This window comes from Falco naumanni, chromosome 9 (genome assembly GCF_017639655.2).
Source record: "Falco naumanni isolate bFalNau1 chromosome 9, bFalNau1.pat, whole genome shotgun sequence".
Classification (NCBI taxonomy): Eukaryota; Metazoa; Chordata; class Aves; order Falconiformes; family Falconidae; genus Falco; species Falco naumanni.
In genome coordinates, this window is record NC_054062.1 from 48002874 (window position 1) to 48022682 (window position 19809).

General features: G+C 38.5%; 1 protein-coding gene across 7 annotated transcripts in view; it reads right to left on the reverse strand.

The window, feature by feature from the left end:
• ATE1 (arginyltransferase 1) overlaps positions 1–19809 on the reverse strand; it is an 86646-nt gene that overhangs the window by 44135 nt on the left and 22702 nt on the right. For all 7 annotated transcript variants that reach the window (XM_040605592.1, XM_040605593.1, XM_040605591.1 and 4 more), the window contains 3 exons: positions 18008–18040; positions 11363–11544; positions 6616–6715 (listed from right to left, as the gene is read on the reverse strand). In XM_040605592.1, coding sequence (XP_040461526.1) covers positions 6616–6715; positions 11363–11544; positions 18008–18040 — 315 coding nt within the window. The remainder of the gene's footprint in view (positions 1–6615; positions 6716–11362; positions 11545–18007; positions 18041–19809) is intronic.

Genomic DNA, 19809 nt, shown 5'->3' on the forward strand with positions numbered 1-19809 from the left:
GATAAAATATACATAGAGAGATAAGGATGTTTTTGCGCTAGCTACAACTGAAGGAATATTAAAGCAACTTGATTTTCAGAAGCATGTACACCGAGTCAATCATCCAAAATACTTTTGGAAGTTTCGGCCAGCCACTTTAAAAGACTTCTCAAAATCCCTTTGGGTTTTAATGCCAAAACTCCAGTATAATTCAGAGGAGTCTTTTTCCCTCGGTCACCAACCCAAACCATTAGAAGAAACACATGGGTTAAGTTCACAGCTCTGAAGAATGTTCAGGTTTAGCTGCTGATGCTAATGTAGAGGAGTATCCCGGCCATTGGGGAAGTCCGGTGAAGAAACAGAAGGAAGGAGGAAGGGAGGCAGTTAAAAGTGATGTTAACAAGACAAAGAAAAAACTGGGGTTTCCCCCTACCATTTCTGTAACTTGAAATATTCAGGGCTTTATTATTATTAATGTATGTTTCTGTCCTTGTTTATTATTTTACTCTGTTTTTAACAGTCTTGCCAAAAAAGCAAAGCCACTGCGTTGCTAAAACTTTCATTGCTTTCATAGAGTAGATAATAGTTTTTCAGCGCAGGTATTTCAGTTCTTCATCACCAAACAGTATTGCAAGCAACAGCTGGCACTCTATAACAAGTATCGACTTTTCAGACTATTTAGTTGACTATTTATCACCCATTTATAAAAAAATAATAATAAATCGTACTAATTTGAATGCATATTTATTCCCATAAACTGACAAAATTAATCCTGGAAAAGCCACTAGTACAAGTGCTAACATCCTCGAGCAGTGCAACTCCAGTCCTCCAAAGCACTCTCAGCTTGCCATCTTTTCTGATTGTCAAGGTAAGCCACAACACCAGTGAGAAAAACAGCCTGGCAGCTGGCAGAAACTTCAGTACATGCTGAATAAAAAGATCACGCATGGAGTTAGAAAAATGCCAGCTCTTTTTGCATGGAGCCAGCGACACACGTTTTGCAAAACTGCTTGCTGCACAGCAGCAGAACCATAACGGCGTGTGCTTGTAACCCCAAAATCACAAGGGATCACATTAAGTCATGTCACATCAGGTCTCTTTTCCTTCAGACATTTCAGCTTACACAGCAAACCCAAGCTTATCGAAAAGGTTAACTAAATTCCACAGTCAGAAATGCTGGAATAATCAGGATGAGCAAGGATGAGCCAGATCTTTGTGGATCCCATGGATGTGGAAATCCAGGCTACCACTGGATGCATTTCACTGCTGCATGAGGAGCAATGCTGAAATTCCTGAAAGCAGCCAAAGAAATTGGCTCTTGAGTGCCATAAAATTCCAGGGGCACCGCTTACGACCACAGTCAGTCCGAGGTATTTAGTTTAAGAATGATTAATCACAGTTGAATCAGCCTTTTGTTTCTTTTCTGACATTTCAGAACCCTTTCTAGTATTCCTTCTATCTGAAGTCTGGCCATGCCTTGATACTGAAGGAGACTGTTCGAAATAATTCCATTTACTTTGGCCTGTATACAAGTCTGGATAAAGATTTCAGTCAAAACACCTCTTCACATCATAGAATGGTCTTAAAATGGTACGTGGAGATAACACAGCAAAAAGACATTAAATCTCTTACACACTTCAAAGTATGCTGATAGTTATTTAGAGACTTCGCAGAGCGGCTTCAGGGGAAGCAGATCATTGACCAAAACAAGGAACGACACGTGCTCCAGCTGCAGGCTTTGCATGCAAAGATCAACACTGACAAAAAAATCAGAAAACCCAGAACTGAGAAAACTCACGTAGCAAACCCCACCAACAAATCCCTTCCAACACAAGAACCTAGAAGAGAACTTAATTTAAGACCCCAACAGAGGCCTGAATGGCAAACGCACGGCAGCAAGTACACTTACTGTTTACACCAAGCACAAATCCAAAATCTATTCAGTGTCACCCACCACAAGACCCAAAATCAGTATGAAAGAGCTGTAACAGAAAGAACAGAAAGGATCTCAAAGAGTTCAGCAGTGAGTGGAAAATGTGAATTTAGTAACACAGAGCCATGGAGTAAAATTTTTTACTTGGAAAGATGCGGGAAAAAACAGAAACAGTATCAGTACCGGAAAAAAAATCCAAGATCCACTCTATCACCTCTCCAATATGGCTGTTGGTTAAAGGTGGTTCTTTTATTTCTGTAACTATACACGTGTTTGTAAACAAACGTCTTTACCTGGAAAGCACTAACACGTACAGATACAATACTTAAACACATGAGAAGCAAGCCTGAGACCAACATCAACCTAAAGTAAAATACTTTCTTATACTTAAAATGTTATCAGACTCCAAAATGCATTAGGAAAAAGACTTTGTATCTTATGAGTCCTGGAAAATTTTCCAGGAGACTGTTTTCCAACGTAAGAACTACCACATCTAACAGAGCCTGAAAAGTTTTACCACAAGGTCGTGAATTTCTTCAGAGAACCATTTTAATCTTGTATTACCCTAACCTACCTGGAAAAAAAATGGAACAAAGCCACTGCTTAAGGTTTTTCATAGATTTTTTCCATATTAACATAGTTAATAGGACTACAGGAATCCTTTTGTCTCAATTTAATGTAGATTTTATTTTACCAGTTCATAAATATTAACCCATATATGGGAACAAATCTAAGAGAAGCTGGGAACTACGAAATAGCCTAATGTTGCAATATATTATCCCCTTCCCCCATCTTAAGTAATTTCACTGGTAGTCCATTGTTTTAAAATCACATTGCAATCAGATGCAAGCTCTTTGGAAACTAAAGGAAAGGGAAGGGAACAGCAATTCAAAAAGCAGCTCTATTTTCAAAAACTGCTGTAATTACATCTGATCTATGGGGTAGATGATACTCTTTAACCATTTATCTTCCTGCCTCATAATCCAGAATTCTCCAACTCTGTTACTGATCCACAGAAATCCTGACCTGGGGATCCTCCTTCAGGACACTCAGGCCTCCCCATCTTCCGCTGGATTACACACTATTTATGCCCAAAATTGTACCATTCATGGAAACAGAATCATTCAGATGAAAAGGTCACACGCTGACCCCCCAAATGCATTCTCTGCCAGTTCATCCCTGTACCTGCTCAGTGGTAGCTAGAAACATTCAGCTTCTGCATGGCACAGTTGCACTGTGGGCAACTGGTGTGACATTCTGGCCGTATCGGAGGTGACTGTTCAAAGACACTTTCTAAGATAAAGATATAGATAGTGTTTGAAGAACTGCATTAAAAGCAGAACAAGTGTATTAGCAGCCTTATTTAAAAATAAATACTTCAACAAAATATTCTATCAATGCCTTGGATCTCCTTAGAGCACACAACAAAACCAAGAAGGGAGAGGCTGTTACTGTATATGGCCCAGTCACTGGTATATATGGTCACCTATTACCAAAGCTTTTAAAAAAAATTTGACTATTAATTTACAACCACAAAAAAAGTCAGAATCCAGAAGAGATGTCTATAATTTGCATCCCAAGAAAGCAGCCATGCAGCACAAAGCTTTAATGCTTGCTGTTGGATATCTGTACCTCCAAGTTAGGAGTCAAGAGCATTTAAAGCCAAAGTGTCCAGCTACATCCTCATGTGCGCAACGTTAACCCGTCACTCTTGGATTCTAATACAGCAGTGCATTGCACAGATCCCCAATTACTCCAGCCACATCTTGTACAGAAGACTGAGTTTTACTCCATGCAAACTGGAACTCTGTCAAGCTTCTTAAATCAACATCATAAAGTCACTGTTCCTTATGCACCCCAGCTCATCAGCTGTCCCCCTTCCGTCAGCAGGAAGAGGGACAGCCGTTTACCACAAACCAGTAGCCAAGCTCAGGCACCTTTGCTAGAAGTAGTATAGTACTGTGTTTCCATCAAACACCAAATGCAAACATCTGCTTAGGCATGTCCACTGGTCACAACCTGTGACTAGAAGGGAAATTTTCAAAGATTTCCAAAATCCTGTCACTTCACTGTAAATAGGTACCGCCTGCGTGTATTCTTCGTAAGACACTGCTTACATAAAGAAGTGTTGTGCATAGCCTCCATTTCTAAACATCTTAGGACAAATCATTTGCAAAGAAAATTACAAGCAGAGGATAAAAAAAAAAAAAAAAGTTGTTAGCTTGTCAGCTCCTGCCTTTTCTTTCCTTCATTTAATTTGCTTACCTGACATCAGTTTAGCCACGGGTACCTACAGCCCACCCTTCTTCCACACCATCACCGTTAAGGGAAGGGAGCCTCCAACATCTCTACTAAAGTGTAATAAAGCAAAGTCTTTAGCATGTAATGCCTCTAAGTCAACCAGGCATTACTGAAATTACTTAATCAGCAAAGTCAGTACTTACCCACCCTACCTTACCACTACCAATCACTTCACAAGAATAATAGCATTATCCAGAGGCATTTCAGAAATTAGTTTTCAAATTTGTTTCCGGCGTACTATTTCAGCCGGGACTATTTCAGTGGAACTACAGTATTAACATCAATCTGATTTTCAATTGCATTACATTTGGCCATTTCCAAAACAAATATACACAGGAAAAGAAATAAAAAAAAATAAACCTCCTTGCAATTAATTTATTAAATTATTACCTTCCCAACACAGAGCATTACTTACCTGCTATTGTGTAGGTTCTAGGTTCTAAATATATATGTATAGGCTTTCTTCTTCTCCCCACCCCCTGCTCCAGTAAATCTCATACTGGGCCACAGTTAATTACCTAAACACGTTGACATGTATAGGTTTCTGGAAGACTAAAATGTATATTCTACCAAATCACAGTCATATCAGATAGTCATTAAGTCTAAGTAAGGGAAGAAAAGGAGATTTTGTGGAAAGGCGGAGGGGGGGTGGGAATTATAATACTGCCCATACAATTTCTTCCATTTCCATTATTTGAGAATGAAAACTGGAAGCATCATGAGTCTTACACTCCTGATGCAATCATTTTCAAAGAACAGCACAAGTCCAACAGAAAAGATACCGTATTATAAGAAATAGTACTACGGTATAGTGGCTACTGGGGTTAGTGCCCAGACTTGCAGCGTTTCGTCTTCATAATCAAAACAGTTTGGTGGCTACTTTAATACACTGACTCATATATGAGCTTTGTTTAATCCACAGCATACAAAGTTCACACTTTTATTAAAACTTAGTACAAGTGGCTGAGCCCAAAGTTTCTTAGCAATGACATCTTTCAGAACTGGGACGCTTTTGCCATTATAGTCATATTTGTTTCTTAAGTGCCCTAGTAAACTAAAGGCATTCTTTTTGCAAGTCTTGAATTATGGAGGTTGCAGAATAGACAAGGGATGTTCAATCGCAGTGTCATTGAACACATGAACAGATCATCCCAAACTTTTAAATATTTCCCAAGAGTAGAGCAAATAATCAGAACCTATGATTCAAGGTGGTCTCGCGATAGCTTTTAAGATTATTTATATGACAGAGGCAGCATTTTCCAACTCACCAATTTGCTTCCCTCAAACTTAATATTCTCTTTGTTTGGCCAGCAGGTGTAGATGATAAGTTGGCAAAAGGCAGGGGAGGATGGGGAGGACAGACAAACATATTCTAACAAAAGGAGAGGGAGGGATTTGTTATTATTTTCAGAAGACTGAATCATCATGGTCGCCTGTAGTGTGGGCCAGAATAAAGCCAAAATGGTTTTTCCTTCACAGCCATCACTTCAATGAGCCTCACAATTTTTTGGCTATTTGAAAACTAGCTGGAAACATAGCAGATTTTTAGAAAAAAACAAAAAGGAAAGAAAACACTGTACTTCTTACTCTAGATTTCATGAGCTTTTTGTCTTTCCACATTGTTAACAGATATATTTGGTTACGTGTAAATGTTCACTACTCTGATGGTAGTGAATGGTACACTAATGCACCATAATATTCAAAAAGCAACGACACATTTCCAAAGATACCACATTCATGAGATCTAAAAAACACAGAGCAGAGACGTCCTTAGGCACTCAGGTCGAAACAGAATTGAAGCTAACCAGGGTTACAGAGGAGGTTTGGTGACACACTGGTTATTCTAAATGTTCCATGGATTCTCCTGAGGCTCTTTTCAACAATCTGCTACCTGGCTCAGAATTGCTGCTAACCTCACTCCTCGTGGTTTGGTTGGCAGAGCAAGTCCCCCATCTCTAACAAAAAACAAAGAGGAAAAACCCAAGTACAGCCAAGACCATGAAGGCATGTTATCACTGCCCACAGTCACTAAGCAACGGTTTCACAAATATGCAAACCTAAAAAAGGCAGAATTTTAGTCTATTGGAAGATATACTGTAAACATGAGATAGCCAGGTAACCAAATGACCAACTGTTATCTGACAGCCTTGAAAACCTCTCCACGTGAACTGCTTTTAAGCCAATTTGTAATAAATACCACATGCAGCTAAATTTAAAAAAAAAAACAAAACCAACACAAAAACCACTCAAGCCAAGTTAAATAGTAACCAATGCTCAAATTTAACCATATAAAGTCTACATTAAAATCCAAAATAACAATTACAAAATATTATATTACTATGAATACTATCAAATGCTTTCAATAATAGTACACTAAGGAAATATGTAAAAACACACTTTACCTTGTATCTCATTTTGGGGCATGAATGAATGTAGAAACCCATATAATAAAAAGAGAGATCAGGAGCTTTTTCGTGAAGTTCCCTAGTAAAAGCAATTTCTCTGTGAAAGGAAAGAAAAGACTAATTACTTCTGAATACAATTCCTACATTCATTTTACCTCTTCATATCGAAACATTTTACTGCTACCTGGCTCTTGACCTATTCAAAGCACTAGATTTCTATCAAGTAAAAAATGAAGATAATAAACTCAAAGGTAATACTTAAAAAAACCCAAAGATGACAAACTGAAAATTAATGCTTAACAAACAAACAAAACACCAAAATGCAAAACACCGTGTCATGCATAAAACTACTTCCATTTTCGTGTTTCATCCTGACCACCAACCGACTTGAAATTCAAATAAAAGTGACTAAGAGCCCCAAATTCACAGCTTTCTTGTTAATATTTATATACACTGAAATTTTATAGAAGTCTGGCTGAGTTGTTGTACACAGACTGGCTAACATGGCTCAGGAAAACATCAGAGTATTTCTAAAAAACAAGCTTCAAGAATAAGCCTCTTGTTTGCTCTATCATCTGAGTTCTAGCAATTTACATGTAAAAACATTTGCCTTTATGCAACAAAAGGTATTTTTCACCCGTCCCATGTTTGATCGTACGGTTTTTCTCATCTATTCTGAAAGAGAAGTGTCAATGTATTCCAAAATTAAGTTTGCATTTTATTTCACTGGCACAAGGACAGCAGTATTATCACAGATGCAGCCAGTGTTTCCACTATAACGTTCATTTTTACAGCATTTGTAACTTTGCAGCTCACTTTTGTAAAAAATTTGATAAAACATGGATGTTGGTTCTTACTTCTAATGTCAAAGGGATAAGAAGGTATGAGCACATGCATATAGGAAGCAGGTACCAATACTTAAGTTAATGATAAGGGTGTCTAAACGTACTGAAAACCTAACATTTCAGGTGCACGTAGTTTGCTGAAACCAAGCTCATGATAACTCTGTATCTATATATAATACACACAAAAAGAGGAGAATGTCTAGAAATAAGTTAGTCAAGATCTGAAAATCCAGGTAAACGCAACATATTCCAGAAGCACGATTATGTTCTATCAAAAATACACAAACATGCACTTCATATACATAAACTTTAAGACATGGCATGAAGGTAAACGACCTTGATGCACATTTTCCTGGACCTAATGAAAGAGCTACCTTTCTGCAATTCAAAAAGTTGGGACACGACAGGGAAAAAAACATTAACTTTGCATTTCAATATCTCTTAAACACTCTTTCCAATTGGACTATACTATCTGATCTAATAAAGTAAAAGACTCAAAGTGAACAGAAAGTAAAGTAAATACATCATAACGTAATGAGGTAAAAACTGAGCTGCAGCAGCAAGTCTTACCACGGGCAACAAAGCTTCAGGCAAGCAAATTAGCACACATGATAGCAAAGCCAGCTTGCTTAGAACTGCTGCCAGGGTCATCGCTGATACTACAGTCTCTGGTGACGTGCCCTAGGTAAAGACCCTGAACTCAAGTTCTTGCTCTACCTTGCATTTCTCTTTTAGGCCAACCCCACTCCAGGCAAAGTTTTACCGGGGGTATGCCAAACCATCCTTCTCGTTCCGTTTTTCAGGAGCATGTGCTGAAATCCAACACAAGAGAATCCTCCAACCCCATCAATTTACACCAGGAGCAGCAATGAGGTGTCACTGTACAGCATAACAAGCATCCACCTGCATTCTTTCTGCCTAAATCTTTCCTACAGAAAAGGGACTACAGACTTGTGATTTACTTTTTGTAAAATTTTCGGTTATGGTACGTATCTGAAGAGGTATAATGGCTGCTGGCAAAAGTAATTAAGTCAGCTAGTGAGGAAGACATATATCCATTTCATCAATCCACAATTCAGACCGAGTATTTCAGTGCCACATAACCCAATTCCAAAAGAAGTTCAAGTATTTGTCCTACTACTACATAGAGATTATGAATACTACACTTGTCTACTATTCGTAATTTCAGATAGTAGGGGGTAGGTTTAACTTTTTCCTGTAAATAAGATTCTCTCAATATTTTCTGATGATTTTTTTGGGGAGTATTACACAAGTAGCTTCTCCTCCCCTCATTCTTCACTTACAAGCCTATATATTTCAAATGATCTTCAAATCCTACCCTTTCTACAACTCCTCAGCAAAAAAATCTCAAAGTAGCATGAAGTGGAAGTGACAGCACTGCAATGCAGTTTAACCTCCTCGGAGTAAAATTGGCAACAGCTTTGAAGGTATCAGATTCCTTTGCAACTTCCTAAATCCTCCCTAACTCTCAATTTTTTTTCCCCCTTTTTGAAAGAACCAGAAGGTTGGCTCCCTCTAAGACTGTTGGGAACTCATTTTTATTGCCTTAAATGCTGCAGAATTTATAAGCTGCCTTTTCACTAGTTGAGCCACGCACGCATGTTGCGCCGACAAAGTTTTTAATTTATTATGTAGAAAATGTAAAATCATTTCAAGAATTCATAAGCATGGATTAGGTCAGTCTACTCTTACATAAAGTAATGTGATACATACAAATACTAAAACACAACTTTTAGCAGGACAGTATTTTATGTTATATGCTCACCTTGTTCGAGGAAAAAAAAAATCAGTTTAAAGTACCTAGCACGTGTAACAAAATACTTTTAAAAATCCAGACCATAACAGACAAAAAGATTAAATCTAAATCATAGGAGTTCCAACATTTTTTTCTACATTTGTTAATTCTGATTACTTTCATAAAATCACCAGTGCTACAGACTGCCTCAGAAAAATGACAATTCAGACTCTTTTAGACATCAGCCACTGGAAATGCTACAGCAACATCTACATTAATGCTCAGGACAGCTTTGAAGTTAGCCCAATTTGCACTGGAACTGGACCAGACAGCATTCAGAAGTCCCTTCTGACCTCAACTCTTCTCTGATTTTACAGTTTGTCCTTCATAAAGAACCGTTCTAGAACAAGGTGGGGAGAGCCAACAGGAAAACAATGTTATCAGCTCTTACTAAAGGTGACATACTTGAGGAAATTGCACTTCAGGACTTAACCGACCTACAAGCGTACCGGAGTGGGAGGAGGTGCTGGTCTCCACTCCCTGCCCATTCTCAGCTGCACAGCTCTGGTATTAACAGGCTTTTCACTGAGCCAACTCAGCTCACTAACCAGGTTGCTAAAGCAAACAGTCTTCTGCTCAGTCAATTAAACTGGCTAAATCTGGGGTTGCTAGAAACCCAGCATATAGCAGAGACGGAAAGGATGATTGCAGCACCTTGTTACAGCAGCAATAAACCATTAGACTGATGTCAGAAACTTAACAATGAGCTTTGTGGGAAAACAATCTTGACATACGCATTTGAACAACTTACGTAAAGATAATTCAGGAATCACAGAATTCACCACTACAAAGAGAAGAATACACCCAAATGGAAAATAAAAATAAATAAATAAATAAAAAGAGATTCTTAGGAAATCGAAAGACCCTAATCAAAATCTAAACAAACTATGAGTGATTAGACTTCTGAGATTAAACTGCATACTGCTTATTACTTATCACAAAAGTATATAAAGTAACTGTGATAGGGAGAGGTTGCCTAAAAATAAGGTTTAAGCTTCACCTATTTCAGAAGTCATATCATGTGTTCCCATCCTGGTGGGTAACACTAAACAGCTAAGAAGCTCCACCCATAGAACAGGTGATGCCTTGGAGAAAGAAGAAAGCTGGATCTCACCACCGCAGCGCTTCTTTCGCACCTGAAAGTGTAGTGCAAACCTCGATAGGTAAAGCCTTTTGCTAGAACTTCTCAGACCCAGGGAAACCTGAAAACAGACATGTCTGGCACACAGTTCAAAGCTAGTTGCTTCATGAGAACCTCCCCCGGAGAACCACATGTCTGTGACCAGCTTACTTCACGTAAACAGAGAAGCAAAAAAGGGAAGAATGAAACCCTGATGTGCACAAGTATTTCCACTCGTTTAGGTTTTTTCCTTATAATAATAATGGAATCATAAGATTGCTTATAAGAAAAACAGTAACTCACAATTTAGCCTACAAGCCTTATTCACGGTAAAAATCTTTACCCACTATTCCTACTCTTTTGCAAGACTAGGCTGATAGTTAATTTAAGGCTTTAAAATTCATAGGATTACTCTCTCCATCAGGCTCTCTAAAGACAAAGATAATGAGATTAACATACCTGAAAAATATACTTAGTGCTGGTACAGCAGGAGACTACTAATTCAGAGGACAACAGGTTTTAGGCACTCTATTATTTACGATTTCAGTGTGCATAAAACTATAAAAGTGATTAATTTCTGTTGGTGACTGGGCTAAGAAAAAGGTCAAAGGAAAAATTATTTCTATTCAAACAAAAAAGGGGCTTTTCCTGCTGAAACCAAGCAATACTAAATTATTTTCAGGGGCAATAAAATATAGGTATTTCATTCCTGAGTGTTTTTTTAATCTCTAAAAGTATTTAGCTAACTAGAAAGATATAGCCCTATTCAACGATGACAATTAAAAATGTATGTGAATGCAACCAACTGTAGAGAAAGAAAGAAAAAAAAACCCACCACAAATACTTTGCTAGAGAGATAGTGTTACCAGTATATGTTCAGACTGGAAATAAAAGCCCAAGTTTAGGAACAAGTATCAATTCTTATTATTAATGTCTAACCAGATAACAAAAATGTCATCTTACCGTAATGCAGAGTAGACTCCCAAAGATAAGAAAGAATAGTCTGGATCATAGTACAGATAGACGGACGACACGCAGTAGGGCAGTATATCAATTACACCGACAGCAATTATCTTCCCATCCAGCCAGTACTGCTGGTGGAAGGAACCATAGCCACAGTCTGGTCCGTTGGGTGCATCCTCTGCCTAAGCAAAAACAAGAGGGATGTAATTGTCTGACGGGTAGACTTTCAGTACAAAAACTATGTTAGAAAGAATTTTAACACGAAAGTAAATACTGTGAAAAATCACTTCTTCTACCCATGTTTAGAAAAAGGAATTTGAGAAGCAGGGAAAACGATGTTAGTTCACTGTAACATTTGTGGCCTTTGCTGTGCTTGTGATTGGTAAGCTATACGTATCATGCATCCCAAACACGAATCTGCAAACAGCCTCTGACACCAGCATTTATAGTACTGGCATGATAAAACAATGTGATCCAGCAAGTTATTAACACATTACTAGACACAAATTCTGCAGGTACTCTTGAATTTGACTTATTACTCTTCAACAGGAGACAAAGCCCAAAGGCAGAAAGGTGAAACGCAGACGTTTCCCTGTGCTGGTGCTTCCCAAAGCTGGCTGAATGCTGAGCGTCCCCAGCACCTGCAGTCACAGCAAGGACCCAACTGTTTCTATCCCCCCCCCATGCCCCCAAGTACTGGAAGCACTTTGGCCACAGAAATCCAGCTCCTCAGAGGGGCCGTCAAAGCTGCTTGAGAAAGGCATTTACAAAAAGAACAGAACAGCTTATTCTTTATGTGAGGTTTACTCTTTATAAAAGTACATTTTATCTAAGAATCTGAAACTCCTGTGTTGCAACAAAACCTGTGGAGCTTCTTTGTCAGCCCACATCAGAGTATCTCCTGCACAAACACTGAGGAACCCGCTCTTGCTGCGCGCTGTGGTTTTGGATCTGCAGCGAAGAATGTCTCTGGACAGGGTAAAGCACCTAGAGCCAGAAACTGATGCTTCATATTAAGAAGAAAATGATCTCCTAATTTAAACTGTATTACGCAACCAACTTTGGCATGCCATTTTCTCCCACGTCAGGTTTACTTTAATCCTGAATTCCACTGTGCTCAACTTAATTATCCATCTAGTCATGTTTTTCACTGCACTGGCAGATCTTCAGAAAGCTGCTTCTCACTCAATAAATCTGACAATATTGCCTACTATTACCAACTGTTTTGCATTACAACAACAGAAGGTGGGTTTAATCACGTATTTTGATACAGTAGCGCAGACTGAAGAGATGATGGGCAGTAGAAGTTATTCTAATTGGTACCACATGTGTCAAAAGAAATCAATCACGTGAACAAAAAAAATCATTTCAAGTGACTTACCCAACCAATAAGTCCCAAAATAAAGGCCAATATAATAAAATGCCTGCATTTTTATATAGCTATATAGCATAAAACTGGATATGGAGCTACAGATACTGTAAAACTGAAATGATCAAACATTTGAGAGCTCACTCTGCAGCATACGAGGATATTACACTCGAATACCAGCACATTAAACTGGGTTTCTTCTCGTTCAGATAAGGCCTACTTATCCAGCAGTCATGGTTTCATACAATATCCTCAACTTTTCGGTAGAGCCAAATGAAATCACATGGTCAGCAGTAAAACTTTTAAGCTGGGTCACAGTCAAGTACGAGATTTTCTCTAAGGATTTCTCAGCCCAGGTTATGTTCTCTTCCCAGCCATCAGGGTGCAGGCAGTGACAGAAAAAAAAGAAACATCTCCTCCAAGCCAAGGGGAAATGTGGTTCGTAATACAACACAGACTTGCCTAAATAAGTTTTGGTTAAAACAGACTTTTTTTCCTTGTCAAAAACTCATCATACAGAATTTAATGAATGCTAAAAAAGATAGTCTAAGCCAACATGGAAAAGATTTTCACTCAAAGGAAAGTCTTCTGAATTTAAATGAATGCCACGTCTCTGTGTGACCCCAACCCTCCAAACCACAAAGCATGGCTTCGGTCACCAGACCACTGCAACCTGAAGTATTAGCATCAGTTAAGAACTGCTAGTAAAGTATAAACTACAGTTATTTCACTAATGCAATTACAACGAAATGTCACGAACATAAAAGAGGCTATGTTCTGTAACAAACGTAATAAGCACAGCACTGGTTTCAGACAAAATGTTCAGGGATCTCCATTACATTAAGCAAATAACATTTTTTAAAAAGAGTAACATTTTTCTCCTTCAGAAGTTTTCATACAATGTAATCCTTTGTAATGCTTTAAGTATTATGTTTTCTCCAATTTCTCAATGAATACTTGGCGGCTTTAACTTGATTTCTCATTCAGCATCCAGGCAATTTGACATGAAACAGGTCTAGAGTATGAAACCTTTTCCCGAAGCAGGTTATACCATTTCACACTCCTGACATATCCACCTGGGACCATGTCTGTCAAAGGTGATGTCAAATACACCAGTGACAGCAGGTGGGCAAGCCCCACCAGAAAGGGCTTACCTTATCTACCAAAAATTGTACTTTAGCCCTGGAAACAACCCAATTTATTTAAAATTAACAACTTATACTCAAACTTCAATATAATGAGTTATTGTAATCTGATATTGAAACACTCAAAAAAATAAGAACTAAATCCAGGACAAAAATTAAAACAAATATTCTCTCCAATGTTTAACTACAGTGCAGAGAAAAATACAATAGATTCCATCACATGTTAATTCTACCTCTCTTCGTATTCTGCTAATTAATGATTCAATTAACACATTTGATTGCTCATATTTTATAATGCATTATTAAAATCTAAATATTTAATAGCAACTGGTATTACATATTGCCCCAATTAGTACACCTCAACGTAATAGCTCTTATAATTGAACTTCAGTGATGGTAAAAGTGCTCAATTTTCTTCCAAGCACATTGGTCTTTCTCCTGACTTTTAAGAGATGTTTTACTACTTTAGTAGTAGTAGTAGTATTGTGGAAATTGCACTTGTTAACCCACATGCCAGACCAGTGTGCAACTGCAGAAGGCACTGCATACCCATCAAACACGGGTCCTGACCATACTAACTGCATGATTATTTTTCTCTGGAATTTCCTATTTTGAATTTTTCCATGTGCTGTGGATGGAGGGAGGAGAAAGATGTGAAATCCATGCTACCCCTTACACAAAGAAAAAAAAAAAAACGGGGGGGGGAAGCCAGGAAATCCTTGACTCCCTTGACTTCTACACTCCAGTGGAAATTATTTGCCGAATAAGTGAAGTGATTAATTCCAGCAGTTCCTTTCCCAAAGGTGCGCACACACACACTCCCCCGACCATATGGTAGATTTCTATCTCTTGGTTAGCAACATATTTCCTTTTCAGTACTACGTCCTCCTTTCATTAGAGATTAGAGAAGATGCTGTGAAAGCAGCCTGCAAATAGAGGCTCTGTCAGCAGCGAGGTAGCACCGCACGTTTTCGGTCAAAAAGCCAGCAATGCACCCTCCTCGCCCTGCAAAAGGCCGACAGCAGGTGGGCTGCGAGGCAGAGCACTGCCAGGGGACGGGACGGGGCCGGCCAGCGACTCTCCTTGCTGCTCAGCACCGGTGAGGCTGCAGCAGCAGCACTGGGACCAGTGCTGGGCTCCCCAGTACAAGAAAAATACCAAGTTACTGGGGCAAAGCCATAAGGGCCAGAAAGATGATTAAGAGGCTCGAGCATCTGCTGTATAACATGAGCCTGAGAAAGCTGGGACTCTTCAGCCTCAAGAACAGATGACATAGGGAGCTTTTATCTACGTGTAGGAATACCCGATGGGAGGGAATGAAGATAAGGGAGCCATATTCTTCTCAGTAGTTACCACTGACATGACAAGAGGCAATGTGTACAAATTAAAACACATGAAATTCAATCTGAACAGAAGGAAACTGATTTTAACTGAGAAGGTGGTCAAACAACGGCACAGGCTGGCCAGAGAGCCTGTGGAGTCTCCATCCTTGGAGGTATTCAAAACCCATCAGCCTGGACAACCTGCTCAAGCCGGGGGGTTAGACCAGGTGATCTCAGGAGGTCCTTTACAAACTGCACAATTCTGTGATTCCGTATCAAAATAGAACAAATCAACTCGCTGCATCAAAGTGTAAAGACAGAGTCGACAGAGATAACTTTGGTACCTTATTAGAAAAGTAGAGTATTCGAGCTATACTGTCAATTATTTAATCAGGACAGTGACAGCAAGCTTAAAATGCTAAAAAGATTAGCGAAGCTTGAAGGTACAAGGGACTTCAGTAGCGAGAGGCTCTGACTATCCCCATGTAAACATCATGGTGATGTCAACACCACTATAAGAAAAAAAAACAAGCAACGTCCCAAGATCTCTAAATCAAATGAGTTTTGATTTAGTCCTTAGTAGTGCATCGAATGTGACTAAAATACAACATTCTACAGGAGGTGATCCTGGGAATTACAGACCTGTAATGGTAACATTTGTCATTAGATCTCCTAAAAATTAACATGTAACAAATACTGCAGAGCAGAAGATGATGTGCTTTTCAAAGAGCAGAGAGCTAGATTCACAAACATCTCTCAATTCTTTAGAATTCAAAAGCATCTCGATACAGAGAATAGGAAACAAATGGCAAGCAGCATATTTTCAGTTGTGCTGGGTCTATTATGTCTATACCAGCAGGTGAATCACTGAAAAACAAACAATGTTGCAGCAAACTAAGCTGATGATTTGAGAGTATTCAGGGTGATTAACCAAGAGCTGAGTGCAAACAACTCCAGAAAGATCCCATAATACTAAGTGATTAAAAAGGCAGAGGAAATATCAAATGTTCGTAAATCCATGGGACATAAATGCATGGAGGAGAAAATTTATATATACAGATCCAAAACTATAGGTATAAATTAACAATTCTCTCAAAAACATGCTTTTGAGAGCAGTTTTATAAAATCATCAAATTAATGCTTAGCATCAGTCAAGATGGAAACAGACTAAAGAGCAATTAGAGAAAGATTTGAAAACAAACAAAACAAAATCATCATCTGACTGCAAAATGCTGTGGGTTTTTGCATCTCATCTGGGTGCCGAGGCTTGTTCCAACTGTACAACGTGGAACAACCTGGGAAGTACAAACGTAGAGGTGACTTTCAGGGGTAGCGATAGAATCACAGGCAGAGAACACCGCCCTAACTCACTGAGCACCAAAAACTAGGAACCCCCTTGAGCAGTCCGGGTATCCCCTGTGCCCTCCTTCCATAAACACTCTCCCCTTGGCAACAACAGGGTACCAGGCTACGCTGGGGTTTGGGTATGTGGCTGTATCTTGCGTGCCCTTCTCCTCTACTGAACCCTTCTAACCATACCTCTCCAAACACGGCGGGATTTCCATATGTGAAGTGGTAAAATGGCAAAGGTTTAAATGCAGCTTGTAAGATGAAAGCATGAATAAAAAAACAAAACAACCCAAGCGGTTCTTTCTACATTATCCTGTTTACTGCTAGAAAATTGCCTAGTTTTCTGCTACTATACACCGTATCTCTTTTTTTTAAAAACTATTCATTTTTTGTGCCAGAGCCCATAGCCAAAACAGAAACCAAACAGAATAACAAAATGAGGAAATAAAGACAGGAAGAGTTCGGCTGTTCACACTATTTGCAGCTAATAAAAACATTAAAAATTCAAAAAATTACAAACTGAAATCATGTAAATTTTAAATTTTATTTTAGATTATTTTTATTCAAAAGAGTAAACAGACTACACACTACTAGATTTGCTTGTGGCAACTGTTTTGGAATAAAGAATTTCAAGAATCCCTTGGCCTCTGATATACAACCCCTTTTATTTAACTTCATCTAATTGAAGACATCTGTAGTGGTGCCACACAAAATTCAATTCAAGTTTCGAAATGTCAATAAAAAGTGTCTGTAAGAAACAATACTGGTATAAACCTGGCAGGGAAGTGTGCATCAACATCTACATAGCCATACAAAATTAAGAATATAATGGCAGTCTGCTGCCTGAGTTGACGAGGTGATAAAAGCCCTTTTCCTATAAAGTCTAATGAGCTCTATTACTCTTCAGCTTTCAGGAATGTAAAGGCCAGTGGACTCAACAGAGAAAAGCAACAAACTCCCCACACATGGATTCATTCAAACTGCGACATATCAAATTACCAGCGTAATTACTATAACCTGACAATTTCATTACAGTCACGCAGTGCTTAACTCTTTAAGAGTAACAAGAAAGATGGTGCAAAAATCCACAGCATTTTGCTTACTTGAAATGAAGCAACTGCATCGCTCCAAAATAACTCAGGTTGTAGTCAAGTACAAGCTTAGCAAGGTGTCTAGTAATGCATTATTTTATTTCATAGAAATAAATCAAGAACAGAAGAGAGACAGCACTTTCTGCTACTGTCTCTTAATGCAGTGATATAAAATTCAGTGGTAGCACGTTATCCAGCAAAAGGAATCCGCAGACTCCTTTGCAAACACAGTGCCATACGCCTTACCAGTCGGTGTTGATACCAATACTGCGACACCCACCTATACCATAAAGGTTTGCTGTCTGTACAGGCAGTGGAAAGGAAAGAATACATTCATTTCAAAACTTGCACCTAGAACGAATACATACCTCCAGAGGTGAATCACAGAGGAATCGTGTGAACTGCACCGAGGCAGATTAATCAGAAACACGTGCCCAAGACGACAGTTCAAATATGCAAAGCAGAAAAAGAAAAATATTAGCAGTATATCAGGATACATTCACAGTCAAATACACTCTTTCAAAACCATCTATCTGAAAAACACCATCAGATTTAAGAGTTAAAATAAAATATCCATAAACAAACTCCCGTGTTCTATTTCGTTTAGAAGAACAAATAGGTATAATAATAAACTATCCAAAGTACTTCCTTTCTCTAAAATAGAAGAAGGTTTTTTTAAAACGTGATGTGAGAGAATTACCACCTTGTAATACAGGTTTGTTTCTGGTGTCCTCGATTCTTAATTACACATTACCCTTCCCCATGACTGCCTGCAACAGGGAGTCTCTTCCCACCGTTCCACTGGGACGCACCCCACCACCAAAGCAAGGAGGGGTTAGGGCCCCCAGACCTCTTAATATAAATTGGTTAAGTTATATAGTTTCAAAACTATAAGCAAGCCCATTTTAAGTCTAAAGAGGAGGAAGAAAGAAAAAAAGAAAATCAGCTTCCTGAAAGTGCAAGTAATTTCAAACCTAGATTCTTTACCCGATGCAAAATGATGTGCTGCAGGTAATCAACCAAAAAGGAAAGGTTTTAATGATCTGGAGCTTGTTCAAGATTCTAAGACTAATAATATATAATAGTTATTTATTTGCCATCATTTACTTATTTAATAAAAATACTTCCTTACTGGTGGATCCCACATTAAACATGTTACAAAGTTCTGGTATTGTATTTAACCCCAAAACATCCCTTTGTTAAAAACCTAGTATGTGTTACACCGTTTAATTCCCCCTCTTGTAATAATTGGATGATGTATTAAGTCAGCAGCTTGCAAACTGCAAAGCAATAGTAAATAGGAACTTTTAGTTAAAAGTTTGATAAAAAGAATATATATACCTACAAAAACCTGATTGTTGTAAAGACTTCATCGTCAAGAATTATATGAATTTCTGAGATTAATTAAAGAAGATTATTCTATATACAAAAAATGGGGTGATCACTTGTCAGTCATCCCAGGAAAGGGCAGGAAAGGAAGTAAGGTAACAGTAAAAAGTGCCAATATTGTAAGTTGTTGACTTAGGAGGGAGTTCCATATACAGCCTAAGTAATTAAAGCTTTCTCCTTTCTTCAGAAGGTGCTATAAAGCAGATTTTAGAAATAAAACCACAGCCTCTGGTAGATGTATATATTGACCTGTGAAGATCAACTGCACCATTCTTAACGGAGCTCAAAGTGAACCTACTCTAACACCGTGTCTCTAAGAAAGTGCATCTGCTGATGCTAAAAGAATCAAGGCTTGGCAGGAGTCCCATTTCAGGCTGTTCCCCCCCCAGACACAGAGCAGCGGCTGATCGAGGGAGCAATGATAAACCTCTGGGCACAGGCTTTAGGGAAGAAACTGAATTTCTTTTCTACAAGATGCTGGTGAAGGCAGGAGATTGTGCATTCCCTACAATTAACCACTTCAAATCTAGTCACTAACACTCTAAATTACTCAGAATTTGGAAAAACAAATGACTGCAATATCTTAATTAAATCCTAGGATATTTTTTTTTATATATATGGAGGATAGGGAGAGAGAACAAGATTTTAAAAAAAAAACCAGAAAACCAAAACAGATACTATCTAAAGAGGGGGGAAAAAAAAAAAGTAATTCAAAATTTGAATTATTGAGTTATATCTCCATAAAAGAAGAACAGTTACAAATTCCTACACTGCGAGTGCA